Source organism: Trichomycterus rosablanca, chromosome 11, assembly GCF_030014385.1.
Source record: "Trichomycterus rosablanca isolate fTriRos1 chromosome 11, fTriRos1.hap1, whole genome shotgun sequence".
Classification (NCBI taxonomy): Eukaryota; Metazoa; Chordata; class Actinopteri; order Siluriformes; family Trichomycteridae; genus Trichomycterus; species Trichomycterus rosablanca.
Genome location: NC_085998.1, coordinates 898,970 through 919,607, shown reverse-complemented (window position 1 = coordinate 919,607; position 20,638 = coordinate 898,970). Strand labels below are relative to the sequence as shown.

At 39.0% G+C, this 20,638-nt stretch overlaps 1 protein-coding gene across 1 annotated transcript in view; it reads left to right on the top strand.

Annotated features, from left to right (window-relative positions):
- Positions 1 to 20,638, top strand: part of LOC134323461 (protein NLRC5-like) — a 34,452-nt gene that overhangs the window by 2,486 nt on the left and 11,328 nt on the right. Inside the window, exons 4-22 of the mRNA XM_063004987.1 lie at positions 1,754 to 1,927; positions 2,187 to 2,363; positions 4,688 to 4,867; positions 5,990 to 6,163; positions 7,305 to 7,478; positions 8,844 to 9,017; positions 9,504 to 9,758; positions 9,921 to 10,094; positions 10,232 to 10,408; positions 10,594 to 10,776; positions 11,035 to 11,208; positions 11,852 to 12,031; positions 12,234 to 12,407; positions 15,676 to 15,849; positions 17,043 to 17,219; positions 17,805 to 17,978; positions 18,119 to 18,295; positions 19,127 to 19,309; positions 19,955 to 20,128. Coding sequence (XP_062861057.1) covers positions 1,754 to 1,927; positions 2,187 to 2,363; positions 4,688 to 4,867; positions 5,990 to 6,163; positions 7,305 to 7,478; positions 8,844 to 9,017; positions 9,504 to 9,758; positions 9,921 to 10,094; positions 10,232 to 10,408; positions 10,594 to 10,776; positions 11,035 to 11,208; positions 11,852 to 12,031; positions 12,234 to 12,407; positions 15,676 to 15,849; positions 17,043 to 17,219; positions 17,805 to 17,978; positions 18,119 to 18,295; positions 19,127 to 19,309; positions 19,955 to 20,128 — 3,429 coding nt within the window. The remainder of the gene's footprint in view (positions 1 to 1,753; positions 1,928 to 2,186; positions 2,364 to 4,687; positions 4,868 to 5,989; positions 6,164 to 7,304; positions 7,479 to 8,843; positions 9,018 to 9,503; positions 9,759 to 9,920; positions 10,095 to 10,231; positions 10,409 to 10,593; positions 10,777 to 11,034; positions 11,209 to 11,851; positions 12,032 to 12,233; positions 12,408 to 15,675; positions 15,850 to 17,042; positions 17,220 to 17,804; positions 17,979 to 18,118; positions 18,296 to 19,126; positions 19,310 to 19,954; positions 20,129 to 20,638) is intronic.

Here is a 20,638-nt window from a genome sequence, read left to right as displayed (position 1 = left end):
TTAGATATTATTTTTATATACACTTCCACTGAGGAACCAACAACAACTGATTGGATTTTAAAAGGTTTGTAAATTTCAACCTTCCAATTATTAGGCTATTAGTCATTAATGCCAGTGTGCAGTGTTCAAGCACTTTAAAATTTAAACATTGCTTTGTTTATTTAATGTGAACTATACATATTTATATTTGTATGTTTAACTATTAACAACCATTATCTAACTTTGCCCAACTATTCTACTGAGTCGCATCTACTCCCATCTCCAAAAAAAACATGAATCACTGAAGTCACCTGTAGTACTTTATGTTAAACTTTGCTTTATGGTGCTTGGGTGATGCAGCAGTAAAACACACTAGCACACCAGTGCTGACATCTCAGACTTTTTAAGTTTGAATCTCAGCTCTGCTACAGGCAGTCCGGGCACCTACACAGGAAATGGTTGATTGATGGTGCTGCACAGAGACAGGGGATATTAGGATGCCTGTTGTAGCTGGTGAATGTGCCCCGGGTTCCCAGCGAAGCAGGCGTTACAGAGCTCAGAAAACAAAGGCCTTAAGTAAGTAGGTCACTAATTAGGGCAGATCACCCGCAGCTGTGGGCTGGCTATTTAAGCGCAGCAGCGGGTGTCGCACCTTTTGTTTGTTTTCGCCCTCTCTGTGGCAGCTCGTCCACGCTCCGTTCGTAGCCTTAGGTGGTACCCCTGGTGGCACAAGGCCATTCGGGTGTGTAGACCGCAAGGTCGAGGTAGTTAGTGTTCCTTTCTCCTCTTTTAGAACTAGCGTGGTGCGACGCCGTGCAGTCCTCGAACTGCTATTTGTTTACTTGATTAGCATTTAGCATTAGCGGTTTCATTCAGCGCCGTGATACGACGCTGGTACTGTTCACCGCTATAGTGCTCTTATTGAATATAGTCATTGGATTCCACAACCGCTGGGTGGCGACTCCGTAAGGCGCTCGGTTGGTCTGCCAGCATCCCCGGTTCGAATGCGCATGTGTGAGCTTGCCTAACTAAACGTGCATCTTTCTCTCTTGTTTCAGATCGGTGTGCTTCAGCTACCGCGACCGTAAGCGTGTTGCGCGTCGATTGATATCTACGCTAGCCTACCGCTGTGCTGGGGCTAGTATTCAGCGGAGGTTTTTCTCCCTACGCGCTTTTGTTAACCCGCGCCACGTTGGTGCGGTGGTAACGCTCCCGGCTCTCACCTCAAAGACCGGGGTTCGCATCCGCTCTTTTGATTTTTCCTTTTTGTCAATTTTTGGTTCGCTGCATTTGCAGCTTCTGTCGGAGGTTCCGATCGTTTTTTTGTTTCCCTTTTTGTTCTCTGTTTTTTTTTCTGTTTATTATTTTAAAAATAAAACTTTGATTTATCGTTATCTCTGCCTGTGAGTCCTCCTTTCTCTACCCACGTAACAGGGGATAATGGAGATCAGTGCAAGACTCTCCACATGTAATACCTCTGCCATGTGAACTCAGCTTGCGCATGATTAAAGATGCAGTCGGCTATTGCACGTGTGTCGGAGGCGGCGTGTGTTAGTCCCAGCTCTCCTCGTTTAGTAGAGGAGCTCAGCAGCAGTATAGAGGAAGCAAAATGCAACCCGAGTAAATGGGTGTGACTAGATTGGGTCAAAATGGAGAGAGAGGTTGGTAGGGGGTTGCAAAAAAATTGGGAAGATTTTGAGCTGCTTAAAAAAATTTCATTTTCATATCACCATGTAAATGCTAATAAATTCATTGTTTATGATTTTATCTACAGGCTGAGTGATTGTGAGATCTCAGATGAAGGTTATGCTGCTCTGGCTGGAGCTCTGATGTTAAACACCTCATCACATCTAACTGATCTGGATCTCAGTGGAAATAATCCAGGAACAAAAGGAATGAAGATGTTTGATGATTTATTGAATAAACCAAACTCTAAACTGGATGTGAGGTGAGTACATTTAACTTCTTGTGTTTAAATCAGTCAGTAAAGCTCAGAGTCAAACAAAACATATTAAATACTTTTATTATAATTTATCATTAAACAGTTTTATTAATGTAAGTGGACTCTCTTTTCACTTCAGAACTTTATATTCTGCATGTAAAATCAAAACCCAAACAAACACATATTTAAATATAGACGGATCAAATGTGGATGGATGAATGTGGATTTATGTTTATGGATGATAATTATTATTATTGTTCTGTAGATTTCTGAGCAGAAGCCCTGAAATGGATGCAGCTTGTGATTATCTGAATAAAATGGATATAAAGATGTTAGAACTGAGTGAGGTGGATCTGAGTGGAAGAAGATATATTGGAGATTCAGGAGTTAAACATCTATCGACTGTACTGAAGGATCTACACTGCATGATTACAAAACTCACGTACGTTTATTCTTTCAAGCAGTACATTCAAAGTATATAATAGTTTATAAATGTATCAGCATTATTAACGAAGCTTAGTTTGAGAATAGCTGGGATAAATGTACTTTGATCTCTACTAAAGAAAATAGAAAATAAACAAGATAAGCAATTTTTTATGGGAGGGTATTAGTGCCCACAGCATCTGTGAGAGCATCGTTCACTCTCTCTATTTCCTCGGCTGCTCCCATTAGGGGTCACCGGCAGATCGTGATCTGCATTATTGATTCAGCACAGTTTTTACGCCGGATGCCCTTCCTGACATGACCCCCCCTATTTATCTGGGCTTGGGACCGGCACTACAATGCACTGGTTTGTGCATCCCAGTGGCTAGGTATCTATAGGACCATTCAGTGTCTCCAATTAGCCTGACTGCATGTTTTTGGAGGAAACCCACACAGACATGGGGAGAACATGCAAACTTCACACAGAAAGGACCTGGACCTCCCCACTGATGGATTAAACCGAGGACCTTCTTGCTGTGAGGTGACAGTGCTACCCACTTAGCCACTGTGCCGCCCTTGTGAGAGCATCATTAACTTAAAAATACATATATCTCATGTGGACACCTTTTCAAATTATTGAGTGTTTTATTAAATGTTTATTTGTAAACTGTTTGGGGAATACCCTATCCTGTTCTAGTATCAATGACTTGTGCATATAGATCCCTGACATCAACCCTGTGTGATTAATTGGAAAAGTGCTAGACTGACCTCAAGTCAAGTCAAATTTATTTATACAGCGCTTTTAACCATGGACATCGTCTCAAATCAACTTCACAGAATCCAGGACCAACAGACCAAAAACCTGCACATAGTGCAGACCTGCAGTGTTAATTTCATTGACGAATGATTTTCGTCATAGTTTTCGTCAATGAACCTTTTTTTCATGACGAAAACGAGACGGTAACTAAATAAAAACTACATGAAAGGATAAAAACTATGACGAAATGAATCGTCACTTTCGTCAACGAATAAAAACGAGACGAAAATGTTTGGCAGGGACGACATCCAATAACTGATTTAGTTTTGTGGAAGGTAGGGACAAGTTAGGAAGAGATCCAATCAGAACTACTTTAGCGTATGTGGAGAGGCGGGACAAGCCGATTAGCCATCCAATCAGTACTAATCTTTTGCAGTACGTAAGACCACACTCGCACAAATTTGATCTAAACCCGGGAAGACCAGACCGGCCTGTGAACTTTCTTTACTCATGGAACCAGGTCAACTCAACAATGTCAACAGAGAGAAAGAGGAGAGCCGATATATGGACACATTTGATGTTGTGAAAAACAAGACGATGTGTAAATCATGTGGGGCGACGATCTCGGGTAAAAACACAACACATCTGAAACATCTGGCACTGCTGGCAGTATAATGGCAACATAACGTCACAGCTGCTTTTATGGGACCCAGTTTTATAAAGAATGTAATATGCAATTTGTTATGAACAATGTATATATGTTTCAGGCAGAGCAGGCCTACTGGTCATTAATATTTTGTTATTGTTATGCTCAATAAGCAGGTCAGGTAAATAAAGATGTTGTTTGAAATAAGTTAAATTTTAAACTGTTTTTGTGTGTATTGCACATTCAAACATTAATAATATTCCATAACTGGTTAAAAATGTTTCATTAAAAAAGCATTTACATTTTACACCCTTTATATTTATTTTAGGGCGGCACGGTGGCTAAGTGGGTAGCACTGTCGCCTCACAGCAAGAAGGGCCTGGGTTCGAACCCCAGGTGGGGCGGTCCAGGTCCTTTCTGTGTGGAGTTTGCATGTTCTCTCCGTGTCAGCGTGAGTTTCCTCCGGGTGCTCCGGTTTCCTCCCACAGTCCAAAGACGTGCAAGTGAGGTGAATTGAAGATACTAAATTTGTCCATGACTGTGTTTGATATAAATCTTGTGTAATGAGTAACTACCGTCCGTCATGAATATAACCAATGTGTAAAAACATGACGTTATAATCCTAATAAACAAACAAATATGTATTTTAGTCGACTGAATCGACTGTAGATTTAGTCGACTATATTCTTATGATAATTAGTCGACTAAAACTAGACTAAAACTAAAACAATTCAGATGACTAAATTATGACTAAAACTAAATTACATTTTAGTCAAAAGACTATGACTAAATCTAAATCAAAATTTGCTGTCAAAATTAACACTGCAGACCTGTCTTCATTTTCAAATCACTGTTTTTTGTTTTTATCAGAGTTTACACCCTGTCTGGTGACACTGACACTGAGGTTTGATAGAGAATGTTTTCTGTGTTCTTTCTGCAGATTATCAGATTGTGATGTAGGAGATGAAGGTTATGCTGCTCTGGCTGAAGCTCTGAGATTAAACCGTTCATACATGAAGGAGCTGGATCTCAGTGGGAACCATCCTGGAGAATCAGGAGTGCAGAAGATCTGTGACGTTTGTAAGTCTGGATGGTTCAACTGGAGTGAAATTAAACTGAGGTGAGTGAGGTCTCACACAGAGTAACAATCCATATAACGCAAGAAACTAAAGCTCAGATCAGTAAGACTTCACACTGAGCACACGTAAACAACGTCCATTAATAGCAAACAAACTGAAAATATGTAACAGAACCAGTAAGTCCAGGTAAAGTGGAGGTGCAATGTCATGCAGCCAAGCTTCAGAGTGCTTGTAACTTTTATTCACTGTCTTTTGTACCACCACTTTATCCTATTCAAGGTCGTGGTGGGTACTATTCAACTAGGCGAAAGGAGGGGGCACCCTGAATAGGTTGCCAGTCTATCACAGGTTTAACACACACACACTCATATCTAAGGCAATTTTAGTACCTGTATTTGGACTGTAGGAGGAAACCGGAGCACCTAGAAGAAACCCATGCAGACACAAGGAAACCGTGCAAACTCCACCCAGAAAGAACCTGGACTGCTCAACCTGGGAAATGAACCCAGGACCTTCTTGCTGTGAGGCAACAGTGCTACACATTGGTGACTACGCAGGAGCTACCTACCGAGCCACCATGATGTGCTTGTTAAAATAATGTGAAAAGGTTCGGATAGAGAAGAAATGTTGATGTTTCTGGTAATACAGGAATGGATTTACCAATAAACTTACCCAAAACTGTCTGCAAACTGAACAATAAGTGCTTTAGGTGGAAACGTTTATTAATCAGGGAAAAGTTAAATATTTAGTTTGTACAACCTTAAACAGTAGATTGTAGCTAGAAATATATGATTTTGTCATTAAATTCTTTATGGTAAATTATGTTCACTTTGAAAAAAAATTGTCACTTTGCAATTGTGTTAAAGGTTTAGCCAATCACATCACCAGATTCACATTTATACATGGTGCAGTTTGCATCTAAATTTACTTGAATCAAACCCCAGAGTCCAGTCCTATGGCAGACTAGAGATTAATAGTCAGGATCACACCCAGGCTTGGAAACTGCTGTTCCACCTGTTCAACATACCAAACTTCAAATCTGATCATAAAAAGTGTGACTGTAAAAACACTGTATAACTGTTATTAATGTTATTAATGTTATTAATGTTATTAATGTTATTAATGTTATAAGATTGATGTTTCTGGATGTTTCTTCTCTACAGGCTGTTTAAAAGTCCTGATGCAGAGGAAGCCTACACCACTCTCAGTAAAAGTCTAGGTATAAACATCTTACTGCAGAAGAAACTCCATCTGAGCTCCAAATCACTGAAAGAGATCAAAGTGAATCAACTATCAGCTCTGCTGGAGGATCCACACTGTACAATCCAAAACCTTACGTAAGAGGAACCATTTTCTACACTTACATTCATTCATTTATTCTACATATTTATCATAAATAAATGCTATAGATTATATAAAAGGGGATTCCAAGAACCCAGAGTAGACAAAAATGTCTCTAGACCTCAACTGAATCCATCTGCTGCAATCTGAGTTGATTTGGACATTACCACGGTCTATAAGGAAGCCCAGTTTACACTGCAGGACAAACACCAAGTCATGAAGTTCAAGGAACCATCTGTGGATCCCCACCATCAAATGGTGGCAATAGCATTAATGGTTCTGTAAATAGATGTGAGAACATGTTGGATGGACAACCATCTCTACAGTCTCTATAAATCACATCTATATGGCAGAGTGGTGAGATGAAAGCCACTGTAGAGTAAGATGAGATAAGATTCCTTTATTAGTCCCCATGGTGGAAATTTGAGTGTTACAGCAGCTCCAGTACAGTGTAAGTACAGTAGATACAGTAAATAAAATAAAGCAGAATAAAATAAAAAATAAGGAAATTATAGAAAAATTTGCTATGCTATGCAACTACTATTATACAAAAGTATGATAATTACAACAGTATAATAAAAACACTATATATACTATATGTAGATATATACATACTGTATGTGTGTATAATGAAACATAGAGTCCAGTGATGGGGAAAAAGGTGTGGAGATCTGGAGTTATTGTAGGATGGGGGGGGGGGCTTGCTCATCAGTGTGAGGACAGTCTGTGTATTCTGCTATTGTTATACAGTCTGATGGCAGTTGGCACAAAAGAAGGTCTGAAGCGCTCTGCCTTGCTCTTTGGTGGGATTAGTCTATGGCTGAATGAACTACCCAGCCACCATAGTTCCTCATTGAGAGGGTGAGAAGGATTATCCAGGATGGCCCTGATTTTGTCCTTAGTTCTCCTCTCACATACTAAAAGGCTGCCAAAAAGGAGTCTACAATGTTTTAAATTAAGGGTCTGTATATTTTCAGTTGTCATTCTGGGTGATCAGGTGTAGATTGATGTTAATGGTAATTAGTGGACGCAATCTGAAATGGTAATTATATTGGTTTGTCATCAATGTGTAGAATTGAAAGTAAAAATAAAAAAGAACAAATAAAGACAGTTTCTAATAGCGCCCTCTCTCTGCAGGTTGTGTGGGTGCAGCTTAACAGAGAACGACTGCACTACTCTGGTTTCAGCTCTCAGTATAAACCCATCACACCTGACTGATCTGGATCTGAGTGAAAATCCGATAGGAAACTCAGGAGTGAAGAAGCTCGTTCCTCTACTGCAGAATCATCAATACAAACTGAAACAACTCAAGTAAGTTCAGTAATATTATTATATACACATATTTAATAGAAATGAACAGTGATTAATCTGTGATGTCACTGTGTAGTGTATCAGCACTTTAGGAGAAAAACATTGGTCTGTTTTTTTAGACTAGAGGGACTAGAACCTTCTTTTGTAGTTGTTTTATTGTGCACCACATCAGGAAATGTAGATCAATCACAAGATTACCTTTCACATGTACATCCTACTACACATTGGCCTTCACTCTGGTCATATATCCACACCATCTTCAGCAACCAAGCAGCTGTATTTTAAATGACCTGCCAAGAAGGAGATGCAGTTGTCCAACCTCAAGATTACGAGTGATTGTACAAGAATCTAAGTGGCTTCCATAGAGAAATAGTCTACTCTTCTTGATGTTGTAGAGGAGGTACCGGCATGATCTTATCATGTTGGCTATAGAGAAGGTCAGCTGGTTATTCAGGATAACACCAGGGCTTCTTACCTTATCAGATGGTCTGATCTGGGAGTCATTAAGACAGATGACTAGGTCCTGGGTTGGGGATTGATCTCCAGGAATAAATAACAGCTCTGTCTTGCTGGGATTAAGTTTTAGATGATGAGCCGACATCTATTGTGAGATATCTTGCATACATGCTGAGATGCGAGCTGAGACTTGTGTGTCTGAAGGAGGAAATGACAGAACGAGCTTAGTGTCATCTGCATAGGAGTGGTAGGAGAAGCCATGGGAGGCTATGACCTTACCCAGAGAGCGGGTGTAGATAGAGAAAAGAAGAGGCCCAAGTACAGCACCCTGAGGAACACCGGTTGAGAGAGTGCATGGAGGGGATATAGATGCTTTCTATGACACCTTATAAAAGTGCCTTTTTTAGGTGGGAGGCCACCCCGATTGTCATCCCGAACCGGTTACTCCAAGGTTGGAGAGAGTAGACAAGAGAATGTTGTGATTCACTGTGTCAAATGCTGCAGGTTAAGGATGATCACCTACCACCACCATTTGAGATTGAGGCAACAGTTGAGGCAACAGGGGTAGATGAGGTTACTGTTATTACTGTCCCTATTACGTGCCCACATCGTCCAGGAGCAGAAAACTAATGGACGACCCAGATTACAATGATAATAATTACAATCATTAAAGGTTCTTCACCAGACACAGATGAGACTCAGAACCCTGAACAATAAGAATTTCTGATTTCTACACTGAGAGAAACAGGATCAATATTTTCTACACAATCAGTTCAGGTTTCAGCTCCATGATGAAATAATTCAGGAGAAACTCGAGCTGCTTTAGAGAAACTTTTATTCTTATATTAATATTTAAATTCTCATAAAGCTCCTAAAGTTCTGATTCACTGTTTATGATTCTACTTACAGACTGAGAGATTGTGAGATCTCAGATGAAGGTTATGTTGCTCTGGCTGGAGCTCTGATGTTAAACCCCTCATCACCTCTAACTGATCTGGATCTCAGTGGAAATAATCCAGGAACAAAAGGAATGAAGATGTTTAATGATTTATTAAAGAAACCAAACTCTAAACTGAGAGTGAGGTGAGTACATTTAACTTCTTGTGTTTAAATCAGACAAACAAAGTTTTATTATTTACAGAAGTGTATAATTTTATATAATTTTGGTGAAGCAGGAGTTTGCACCAACACTGATAAACAGTTTAATATGAACTTTAATTACTCATCAAAATGAAATAAAACTCTGCTGGTTAAGTGATGTGATTATTAATTAATTATATTTACTTGGTATTAAAGCTCGTACGTTTATTATTTTATTGTATAAATGTAAAATATCTCAGGTTTACATTTTCATGTCTTGAGTCGACCAGACTACAGCAAGCGTGTGGAACAAAGAGTGCAGAACTGTAACTGTGCAATAACTGTGGAGAACATACTAAATCAGCATTAACAATTAAATATGAAATAATTTTGGTGGGATCCACTCTAAACTCACTGCGCCTCTATTCTAGTCTGTTACATTAGCAGTAAAATAACGGTGTAATAATATTATTATTTATTGTTCTGTAGATTTCTGAGGAGAAGCTCTGAGATGGATGCAGCTTGTGATTATCTGAATAAAATGGATATAAAGATGTTAGAACTGAGTGAGGTGGATCTGAGTAGAAGAAATATTGGAGATGCAGGAGTTAAACATGTATTTGGAGATTCAGAAGTTAAATATCTATTTGGAGATTCAGGAGTTAAACATGTATGTGGAGATTCAGGAGTTAAACATCTATCGACTGTACTGAAGGATCCACACTGCATGATTACAAAACTCACGTAAGTCACTAGAGAGTAAATAAAACCTTCCTGGAACAGTGAGGGGAGAAAATCCTCAAGAGGAACAGACATGATTTAATTTTACACCCACCAACATGTAGCTTATAATATTATATTATTTATAAATACTTTTATTCAGATGTTCTTCTTCTCTCTCTGCAGCTTGAGGAACTGCAGCATTACAGATAAAAGTTGTACTGATCTGGAATCAGCTCTTGATGTAAATCCATCACACCTGAAAGATCTGGATCTGAGTAACAATCAACTAGGAGATTCAGGAGTGATTCAGATCTCTCATCTACTGAAGAATCTACAGTTCAAACTCCACAAACTCACGTTAGTATTTTATTATCATTTATTTATTACCAGATCATTGGTGTTGTGCTTGTTTCTACTCAAACTCATTATTAATGAGAGGAAATTATGAACCAACAGTAAATTAAAATAATTAAATATTGTTATTATTTCTGCAGATTATCAGATTGTGGTGTAAGAGAGGAAGGTTATTCTGCTCTGGCTGAAGCTCTGAGATCAAACCCATCATCAGAGCTGATGGAGCTGGATCTCAGAGGGAACCATCCTGGAGATTCAGGAGTAAAACTGCTCGATGATCTACTACAGGATCCAAACTGTAAACTGAAGACACTGAGGTGAGAGAAAATAAATGTACAAGTAGCTGACAGTGTAGATGCAGCACAGCAGTACGAGTCCTGGGTACCTGGGTTTGATTCTAATCTCCAGTTAAAGATGAACATCATTGATGAGCTCTTAAGCATTAATAAGACGTGTTAATATAAAGTTTATTATTTATAATGAAATGTTTTTCTCTCTGCAGATTCTTAAAGTCTCCTGAAGCAGAAGAAGTCTACTCCTCTCTTTATTCCACTCTGGGTCAGAACCCCTTAATACTGACCCAGATGAAGCTGGAAAGGAACCCAGGGGGGGTATCAGGAGATTCCAGAGTGAAGCTTCTCTCAGCATTTCTGCAGGACTCTCACTGCAAACTGCAGAAACTCCAGTCAGTACTTCACTCTTCAGCTGCTCGTGTTTGTAGTTTTTATACTTCAAGAGCTTCTTTTATTCCACAACATTATTTACAGGTTCTGGTACTGCATGTAGAACCTTTATTTTTATGTTAGGGCAGTAGAAAGTGTTTATAGTAAGAAAACGACCTCAGAGAAGCAGATTGACAGTTACGACAACTAAAACCTCTGATATTTAAGTAACTCAGCATCTGAACATGACAGATACATTCGGGGGTTTCTGTTGTGTTTAGGATTAATGGCGATGATCTAACGATGGAGAGCTGTTCAGCTTTATCTGAAGTTCTGAGATCAGGATCCTCCAGTCTGAGAGAGCTGGACCTGAGCAACAACAACCTACAGAACTCTGGAGTACAGAAGCTCTGTGAAGGACTGAAGAAGAACGAGTGTAAACTGGAGGTTCTGAGGTAATGATGCTCATCATCTACACTTCTGTAATCTCATGGTGTTGAGCAGCTAAGTAACAGCATCTTTTAGTTGAGGTTCTCTCTAAGTTAAAGTACCTAAAGACCTTGTTCACAAAAACAACAACATCAGACTGACAGACAAATCAATAATTTTGAAGTTCTGCAATCTACAAGAGCTCTGAGTAGAGCCACTGCTCTGAATTAAGAGGAGCCAGCCACATACAGGTGTCCACTAGTTAATGTTCATGTCCAGTAGAGATTCAGGTATAACACTGGATGATGTAGATCTAGGAAACACTGAAGGTCTTACAGTTCAAACATCTCATACTGTTTTTGTTAGCAATTTAAAGTTTAGGGGGGTATTAATGTCCACGACAGGGGCCACATCTGTGAGAGCATCATTAACTCTAAAAAACACATAAAGACACAAGTGGACACCTTCTAATTATTGAGTTCAGGCCTGTCAGCCACACCCACTGTGTGTACAAAAAACAGTTTGTGGAAGGGAATGTTCATAGAAACAAGGTTTCCTTAAATTTGATGTCTTTTTTATGTAATAAATTATCAAGCTGAGCACTAATTTTAAATCACTACTTTCTTTCATTTATTGCAAAAAAAATAAAGTTTTCTGTTCTTTCTGCAGATTATCAGATTGTGGTGTAGGAGATGAAGGTTATGCTGCTCTGGCTGAAGTTCTGAGATCAAACCGTTCATACATGAAGGAGCTGGATCTCAGAGGGAACCATCCTGGAGAATCAGGAGTGCAGAATATCTGTACCGTATGTAGTGCTGGATGGTTCAACTGGAGTGAAATTAAACTGAGGTGAGAGATTTTTGTTTTCATCACTTTACTGTCGTCTCTAAAATCTGATGATTTAACTGTAGCAGAATTATTAGATTTAAATTAAATATGAATGTAAATCTGATTCTGATGATGGAGTTAAAGGAAGTTTTTACTGTTTAAACTGGCTTTTTAAATTTTACACAAATTAAGACTGATGTTTCTGGATGTTTCTTCTCTACAGGCTGTTTAAAAGTCCTGATGCAGAGGAAGCCTACACCACTCTCAATCAGATTCTAGATATAAACATCTTACTGCAGAAGAAACTCCATCTGAGCTCCAAAACACTGAAAGAGATCAAAGTGAATCAACTATCAGCTCTGCTGGAGGATCCACACTGTACAATCCAAAACCTCACGTAAGAGGAACCATTTTCTACTATTATATTATTCATTTATTCTACATGTTTATTATAAATAAATGCTATAGATTATATAAAAGAGAATTCCAAGAACCCAGAGTAGACAAAGTGTTATGTGGAAAGGAGGAGGACTCAAAAATGCAGATAAAATTAATATTTATTAATTTTAAATCAAAAGACAAAAAACAAAAGGTCAAAACAGAGAACAAAAAACGAATCGGGAGAACCCCGATTGATACCGCTGAACACTGCAGGCAGATGAAACTGAAAAAGAAAAAAAAAAGGAAAAAAACCACAAAAGCCGAGACGCAAACCCCGGTCGCCCGAATGCGAGGCGGTCGCACTCACCATTACGCCAAACTGGCGTTAATGCTAGAGAAGCTCGGCACGCCTATGAAGCGCTGGCTTGGGTGAAAACCGAAACTAAAAATCAGTCTCGAATATAAAGACCCGGACGCCACAAAGCGCGAGCGGGTAACAGGATCGTCTCGCCACCAGACGGGACTGGTTAGCGTTGGGGAGAGCCGACCTGTAATAGATAGAAAAAGAGAAGAATTAGATACTCCTCGAGGAGCGGATTCGAACCAGGGAAGCTGGCGTCAGGGGCAAGCGTAACCCAGCTGCGCCACCCCGGATTTAGCGAACTGCTTAACCTTGAGTTAATACAAAAGCCGGTTTAACCAGTAAAATGGCCACCGCTAGCCACCTGCGTTTGCTACAGGGGAATGCTAGCAGGTAACGTCAAAACAATACCAGCGCGAGGGCTGGACGGAATCGCACCGCACTTTCCCTGTCATAAGTAATATCAAGGAACTATTTTACCCAGGCCTTTCAGCCTACACACCCAACCGACCTACAAGCCGCCTGGGGTAAACGTCTAGCCCTGTAAAGTGAGTGGACACCGCTCGCTGTCATGCCAGAAACAAAAACCAACGGTGCAACTCCCGCTGCTGCACAGCGCAGGCTTAAATAAGCCAGCTGCAGCGGCAGGTCGTCAGCCTTAATTACAAGGCCTCCTATTTGAGGCCTGTGTTTTAGATGTTCTGTAATGCCTGCTTTGCCGGAAACTTGGTAAGTTCACCAGCTACCGCAGGCACCCTAATACAGAGTTGACAAAGTGTTACATTAAACACCAGTAGACATTAAACACCAATAAATAATCTTCATTTCTCTTTACATTCCCACAGTAACTGTTAAACCTGATAAGTTCCAGAATTGGTAAAAATATTAGTGCATGTTTACAGAATAAGCTGGTTTATCTGATCACTAGATTAGACCAGTCAGACTCCATAAAGATCTGAATAATTAGCTAAAATAATCATTTAATCCTGATCTGCTCCATTTTCACTCTCTGTTGGTGAAGTTCTATTTTTTTCAAAAAGTAATCATACCATAAAACCTACAATTTCTTATTTCTCATTTATATTCAGATTTTTTTGTTGTGACATTCCAGATTATGGTCAAGCCTGTTTGCTTTAATAATTTTTAAAATGGGTCTCCTGTTCAATTGGTGATGTATAAGAACCACAATTTACACCACATTGTCAGGATAGAAACCAAATCATGTAGTGCAAGGAACCGTCTGTGGAGCTCCAAGATCAAATTGTGATAGGCATAAATCAGATATAAAACATTATTTAAGACTTAAGTCCACAGTGGCCTCAATCATTTTGAAAGAAGCATGGCACAGCTATGAATTTTTCTAAAGTTTGTCATTTAGTTGGTCAAATTGAGCATCTACAGCATCTGTGCAAAAGTTTGAGGCAGGTGTAGAAAAATTCTGCAAAGTAAGAAAGCTTTTAAAAATAGAAGTGTTAATAGTTTATTTTTGTATTTGTACTAGGGCTGTCAAACGATTAAAATTTTTAATCGCGATTAATTTCAGAATTTCATATAGTTAATCGCGATTAATCGCATTAAAAAAATCTGTGTAAATGTTATAGAAAAGAAGGATTTTTAAGTGAAATGTTACAATTAAAATGGTGAACATATTTTATGCTAATACTGATGTTAGTACTGACTAGTACTGATGTTAAAAACTGCTGGGACAAGAGAAAACTGTAAGGGAGTTTTATTCATACTAGGCAGTAAATGTCAGATTGTAGGTTAGAATTTCTCCATCAGCAAACATTGTAGATCAGCGGTGCTTTAGGTGGGATAAGGCGTAGTTATTGTAACAGACTTTTCTGTGGTTGTATTGTGACAATGGTTTGATGGACGTTTCTACACGAAGTGAGTGTGTTTTGACCCTTTGGGGCTTCCATAGTGCATGGACTAACATGCTTGACTCAGCTTTCCGGTATTTGGTACCGTAACAGAATAAGTTAATAAAAGTGTTCTGCTCCCGACAACTTGTGAATATAGCGTGTATTTATTTCTTTATTAAGCAAGTGCATCACTACGACGCTCGGTTACATTATGTTAACAAACCGCAAATGAAAAACGGTGGCAAGTCCGACATTAAAACGTTTGTTCTACCAGTCAAGTCTCAACATGAACTAGAATTTGCGTTAACGGCACTATTATTTTTAATCGCGTTAAATTGAGATCGCGTTAATGCGTTATTATCGCGTTAACTTCGACAGCCCTAATTTGTACGTTTGAACAAAAGGCAACGTGAATAAACAAAAAAAGAAATCTAAATCACATCAATATTAGGTGTAACCACCCTTTACCTTGCCTTGGATTAGCGAGGAATAAGTGAGGGCAGCTATAAAGAGAATGAAGAGTAGAAAGGCAGTTGGCCCAGATAACAAACCATTAAAGGCAGATGAGTTTAAACTCGATTGTTTAACAAAATCTTGGAATGTGAGAGGATCTCTGAGGATCTCTGAGGAGTGGAGAGGAAGTGTGATGATTATTAAAAATGAAAAGTTCTTTCCTGAACTCACATCAGATTGAGAACCCTGAGCAATAAGAAATTCTTACTTCCATATTGTGAATGGATGAAGGGCAGATGGTGAGAGATTCTGCAGAAATGATGGAGATAGGTGATGATGTCTGACTGAAGTTATTAAAATAATAACAAAGTTCTTCACCAGACACAGATGAGACTCAGAACCCTGAACAATAAGAATTCTTGATTTCTACGCTGAGAAAAGCAGGATCAATATTTTCTACACAATCAGTTCAGGTTTCAGCTCCATGATGAAAGAATTCAGGAGAAACTCGAGCTGCTTCAGAGAAACTTTTATTCTTATATTAAAATATAAATTATCATAAAGCTCCTAAAGTTCTGATTCACTGTTTATGATTCTACTTACAGACTGAGTGATTGTAAGATATCAGATGAAGGTTATGTTTCTCTGGCTGGAGCTCTGATGTTAAACCCCTCATCACCTCTAACTGATCTGGATCTCAGTGGAAATAATCCAGGAACAGAAGGAATGAAGATGTTTAATAATTTATTAAAGAAACCAAAATCTAAACTGAGAGTGAGGTGAGTACATTTAACTTCTTGTGTTGAAATCAGTGTGTAAAATAGATTGAAACAAAACATCTTTAGTACATTTATTTTATTATAAATGATCATCTCTCTTTTTAGCACTTTATTTTCTGCTTGTAAAATGAAAACCTGAACACAAATTATTTTATACTTAAACCTAATTATATACACTGCCTGACCAAAAAAAGATCACAACACTTGGATTTAACTAAGCAAATAGGTAAGAGCCTCCCATTGGATAATTACTGCATGGGTGATTATGTTTCAGCTGGCAACAAGTTATTTAACCCTAATCTGAAAGACACATCCTGTGGTCGTGGAAAAGATGTTCATCTGTTTTAGGAGGGTCAAATTATTGGCATCAAGCAGAGGAAACATCTAAGGAGAAGCTGAAACTGAAAGGGGGGGGGTGGGGGGGTGGGGTTGGGGGACATCATCTTCCAGGAAGGAATGTGGTCAGAAAAAAATCTTGAATGATGGTGATGGGCGATTACTTAAACGTTTGGTGAAATCAGATGGTAGAAAAACTCCAGTAGAACTCAGGGATGTTTAATAGTGACAGTAAGAGCATTTCCACACCCACAATGTGAAGGGAACTCAAGGGATTAACCACCAGGTTATTCCATCAATGGATCTTTTCTTCCCTGATGGCACGGGCGTATTCCAAGATGACAATGCCAGGATTCATCGGGCTCAGATTGTGAAAGAGGTTCAGAGAGCATGAGACGTCATTTTCACACATGGATTGGCCACCACAGAGTCCAGACCTGAATCCCAGTGAGAATCTTTGGGATGTGCTGGAGGAGACTTTGTGCAGTGGTCCAAATCTCCCATAATCAATACAAGAACTTGGGGGGGGAAATTAATGCAACACTGGACAGAAATAAATGTTGTGACGTTGCAGAAGCTCGTGGAAACGATGCCACAGTGAATGTGTGTCGTAATCAAAGCTAAAGGCGCTACAACCAAATATTACAGTGTGTGACATTTTTTTGGCCAGGCAGTGTATTTACTAATTAAATTGAGATGGATGATTGGATGGACTGAAGGATGAATGTAGATGACTGGGTGAATACATAAAGGACGAATGGCTGGATGTGGTCGGATAGATGAATGAAAGAATAGATGAATGTGGATTTATGAGTAGGTGGTTGGCTGGATGATAATTATAATTTATTGTTCTGTAGATTTCTGAGGAGAAGCTCTGAGATGGATGCAGCTTGTGATTATCTGAATAAAAAGGATATAAAGATGTTAGAACTGAGTGAGGTGGATCTGAGTGGAAGAAGAAATATTGGAGATTCAGGAGTTAAACATGTATCGACTGTACTGAAGGATCCACACTGCATGATTACAAAACTCACGTACGTTTATTCTTTCATCAGTGTAAAATATATTCACAGGGTTCCAACATTTATAATTTAATTAAATTTTTCTGTCGGGCGACCCACATTTTGTTTGATTTCTATCGTGACCCAGGCAACAAAAATAAAACACTAAACAAAAATACTTAATTAACGTGTGAACCACTGTGGTTTACAAGATGTAACTTAAAGCATGGGGGGGGGGGGGGGGGGAGACGTAACGTGATCACCAAGTCACCTACAACAGAGTAAAGAAAAGACTCAGTTCATCTCAATCAGAAGCGAGTGTGCAGTAAAATAAAATCTCACTTATTTGTTGTGAAATAATCATGAATTTCCTCCTGGATGGTTCATGTGGGTAAAATATAAATAAAACATCATCAGAAAACAACCTGATGAACAAGATCTAAACCTCAACTGATCCTCAAACCCTGCAGAGTAAATAAAACCTTCCAGGAACAGTGAGGGGGGAAAATCCTCAAGAGGAACAGACATGATTTAATTTTACACCCACCAACATGTAGCTTATAATATTATATTATTTATAAATACTTTTATTCAGATGTTCTTCTTCTCTCTCTGCAGCTTGAGGAACTGCAGCATTACAGATAAAAGTTGTACTGATCTGAAATCAGCTCTTGATGTAAATCCATCACACCTGAAAGATCTGGATCTGAGTTACAATCAACTAGGAGATTCAGGAGTGATTCAGATCTCTCATCTACTGAAGAATCCACAGTTCAAACTCCACAAACTCACGTTAGTATTTTATTATCATTTATTTATTACCAGATCATTGGTGTTGTGCTTTTTTCTACTTAAAGTTGTTATTCATGAGAGGAAATTGAGAGTCAATTATCAGTAAATTAAAATAATTAAATATGTTATTATTTCTGCAGATTATCAGATTGTGGTGTAAGAGAGGAAGGTTATGCTGCTCTGGCTGAAGCTCTGAGATCAAACCCATCATCAGAGCTGATGGAGCTGGATCTCAGAGGGAACCATCCTGGAGATTCAGGAGTAAAACCGCTCGATGATCTACTACAGGATCCAAACTGTAAACTGAAGACACTGAGGTGAGAGAAAATTAATGACACTCTTAATATTTCTACTCCTTTATCTGAAGCTCTACTGATATATTATGTGTGAGAAAGTTTGTGAACCCTGTAGCATGAATTGATTAATTGAAACAAACCGACTCCACCTGAACTGATAATAAATATTAGCACCTCAGTGTCTCCTCACCTCTTTATATCTCTTTATTTAACACTCAGAACAATCTTCTGCTGCTGGACTCGTACAACAGTGAGGAGAAACTTTACATCATTTAGGGAGGTCTAGCATAAACGAATCATGTTACACAAATAAAATCAGTTATTATTGTAAATGAAGGATAAAACAACATTTGATGATTGTGCTGCTCTATGTGTTTTCAAAGGATTTACAAACTTTATCTTACATCTGTACCACCTTAAACCATTACTAACAGTGGAGGATACAGTAAAATTAATCACATTAGTGTATTAGCACAGCTAATACCCAGCAGGTATTGTTGGTGCCTCCACACCCCAGAACTATTGTGATTAAACCTCAGACCTGCTCTCACCAGGTTTATGTTTCCCTCATAGTTACCTAACTTCGTTAAACCTTCCATAAACCATCAGTGTGTTAGATCCTCCAGTGGACTGGACCGCCTTGTACCCACGAGCTTCATTCACACCACGACCCCAATCAGGATGAAGTGGTTACTAAGAATGAATGAATGAATGACTTAACTCTCATACTGCCACACAGCAGTATGAGTCCTGGGTACCCGGGTTTGAAGATCTATGTCACTGTTGATCTCTTAAGCGAACACAGTCATATAAAGTTTATTATTTTTATTTAAATGTTTTTTCTCTCTGCAGGTTCTTAAAGTCTCCTGAAGCAGAAGAAGTCTACACCTCTCTTTATTCCACTCTGGGTCAGAACCTCTTAATACTGACCCAGATGAAGCTGGAGAGGAACCCAGGGGGGGTATCAGGAGATTCCAGAGTGAAGCTTCTCTCAGCGTTTCTGCAGGACTCTCACTGCAAACTGCAGAAACTCCAGTCAGTACTTCACTCTTCAGCTGCTCGTGTTTGTAGTTCAGAGAGAAATGAGATTTATTAGCACATGAATGTTAAACTCCGTCATTCTGAACTACAAGAGCTTCTTTCATTCAGTGTCATCATTACAGGTTCTGGTACTGCATGTAGAACCTGGTGATGAATTCAGGTGCTCAGTAGGAGATCATTTATACTAAATAGTTACCTAGTAAATACACACACACATATACACACACACACACACACACATACACACACATACACACTCACACACACACGAGAGGAAAGATGCAAAATAATTTTACTGTTTTTGTCATAATTTCTGTTGTAATTCTGCACATGTTAAACATCACTAACTCACATCAGGCTGAGTTCTAATAAAGATCCTAAAAGTTGTTAGTAGGGCACTAAAAAGTGTGTATAATAAGAAAATGGTGAAGTAACTATGATGACACACTGCACTTCTGATTACAAATACTTCCCCAGTACAGCAGCATTTTTAAGCTATTATTATTATCATAACTAATGATCAATAAAATAAAACACTCAAACTTTTTTTTTTATTATTTACATAACTAACCTACAGTTATTTAAATAACTCATTATCTAAACATGACAGATACATTCGGGGGTTTCTGTTGTGTTTAGGATTAATGACGATGATCTAACGATGGAGAGCTGTTCAGCTTTATCTGAAGTTCTGAGATCAGGATCCTTCAGTCTGAGAGAGCTGGACCTGAGCAACAACAACCTACAGAACTCTGGAGTACAGAAGCTCTGTGAAGGACTGAAGAAGAAAGAGTGTAAACTGGAGGTTCTGAGGTAATGATTCTCATCATCTACACTTCTGTAATCCAGAGTGAGGCACAGGTGAGTGCCTGGTCACCAAGCCTTACCCAGTCAGGTCTAGTTAAAAGGGTGACCTGGATCTTGTGGGCTCACAACCTACAAGGTGATGGTTAAAGACTAGGATTGTAGCGCCCAGGTGGCACAGCAGGATATTCCACTGCACACCAGCACAGAGATTCTGAACTCCTCGGTTTGAAATTCAGCGTTGACAGAACTTTGCTTGTGCACTGTGGAGCAGCAAAGTAACAGCACCTCTAAGTTAAGGTTTCCTTCAGGTGACAGAAAAGAACCTCCTCCTAGTAAATGAGTTAAAGTACATTAGGTTCTTGTTCACAACAAGGCAGCATCAGGACATCAGGAGTAATTTTGGAGTCTTTGTAGTCGTACAGATACCCACTAATCAATATTCATGCCTAGTGGAGCTTCAGGCACAACTCACTGGATGGAGATCATGGTGTAGATCCAGGAAACACAGAAGGTCTT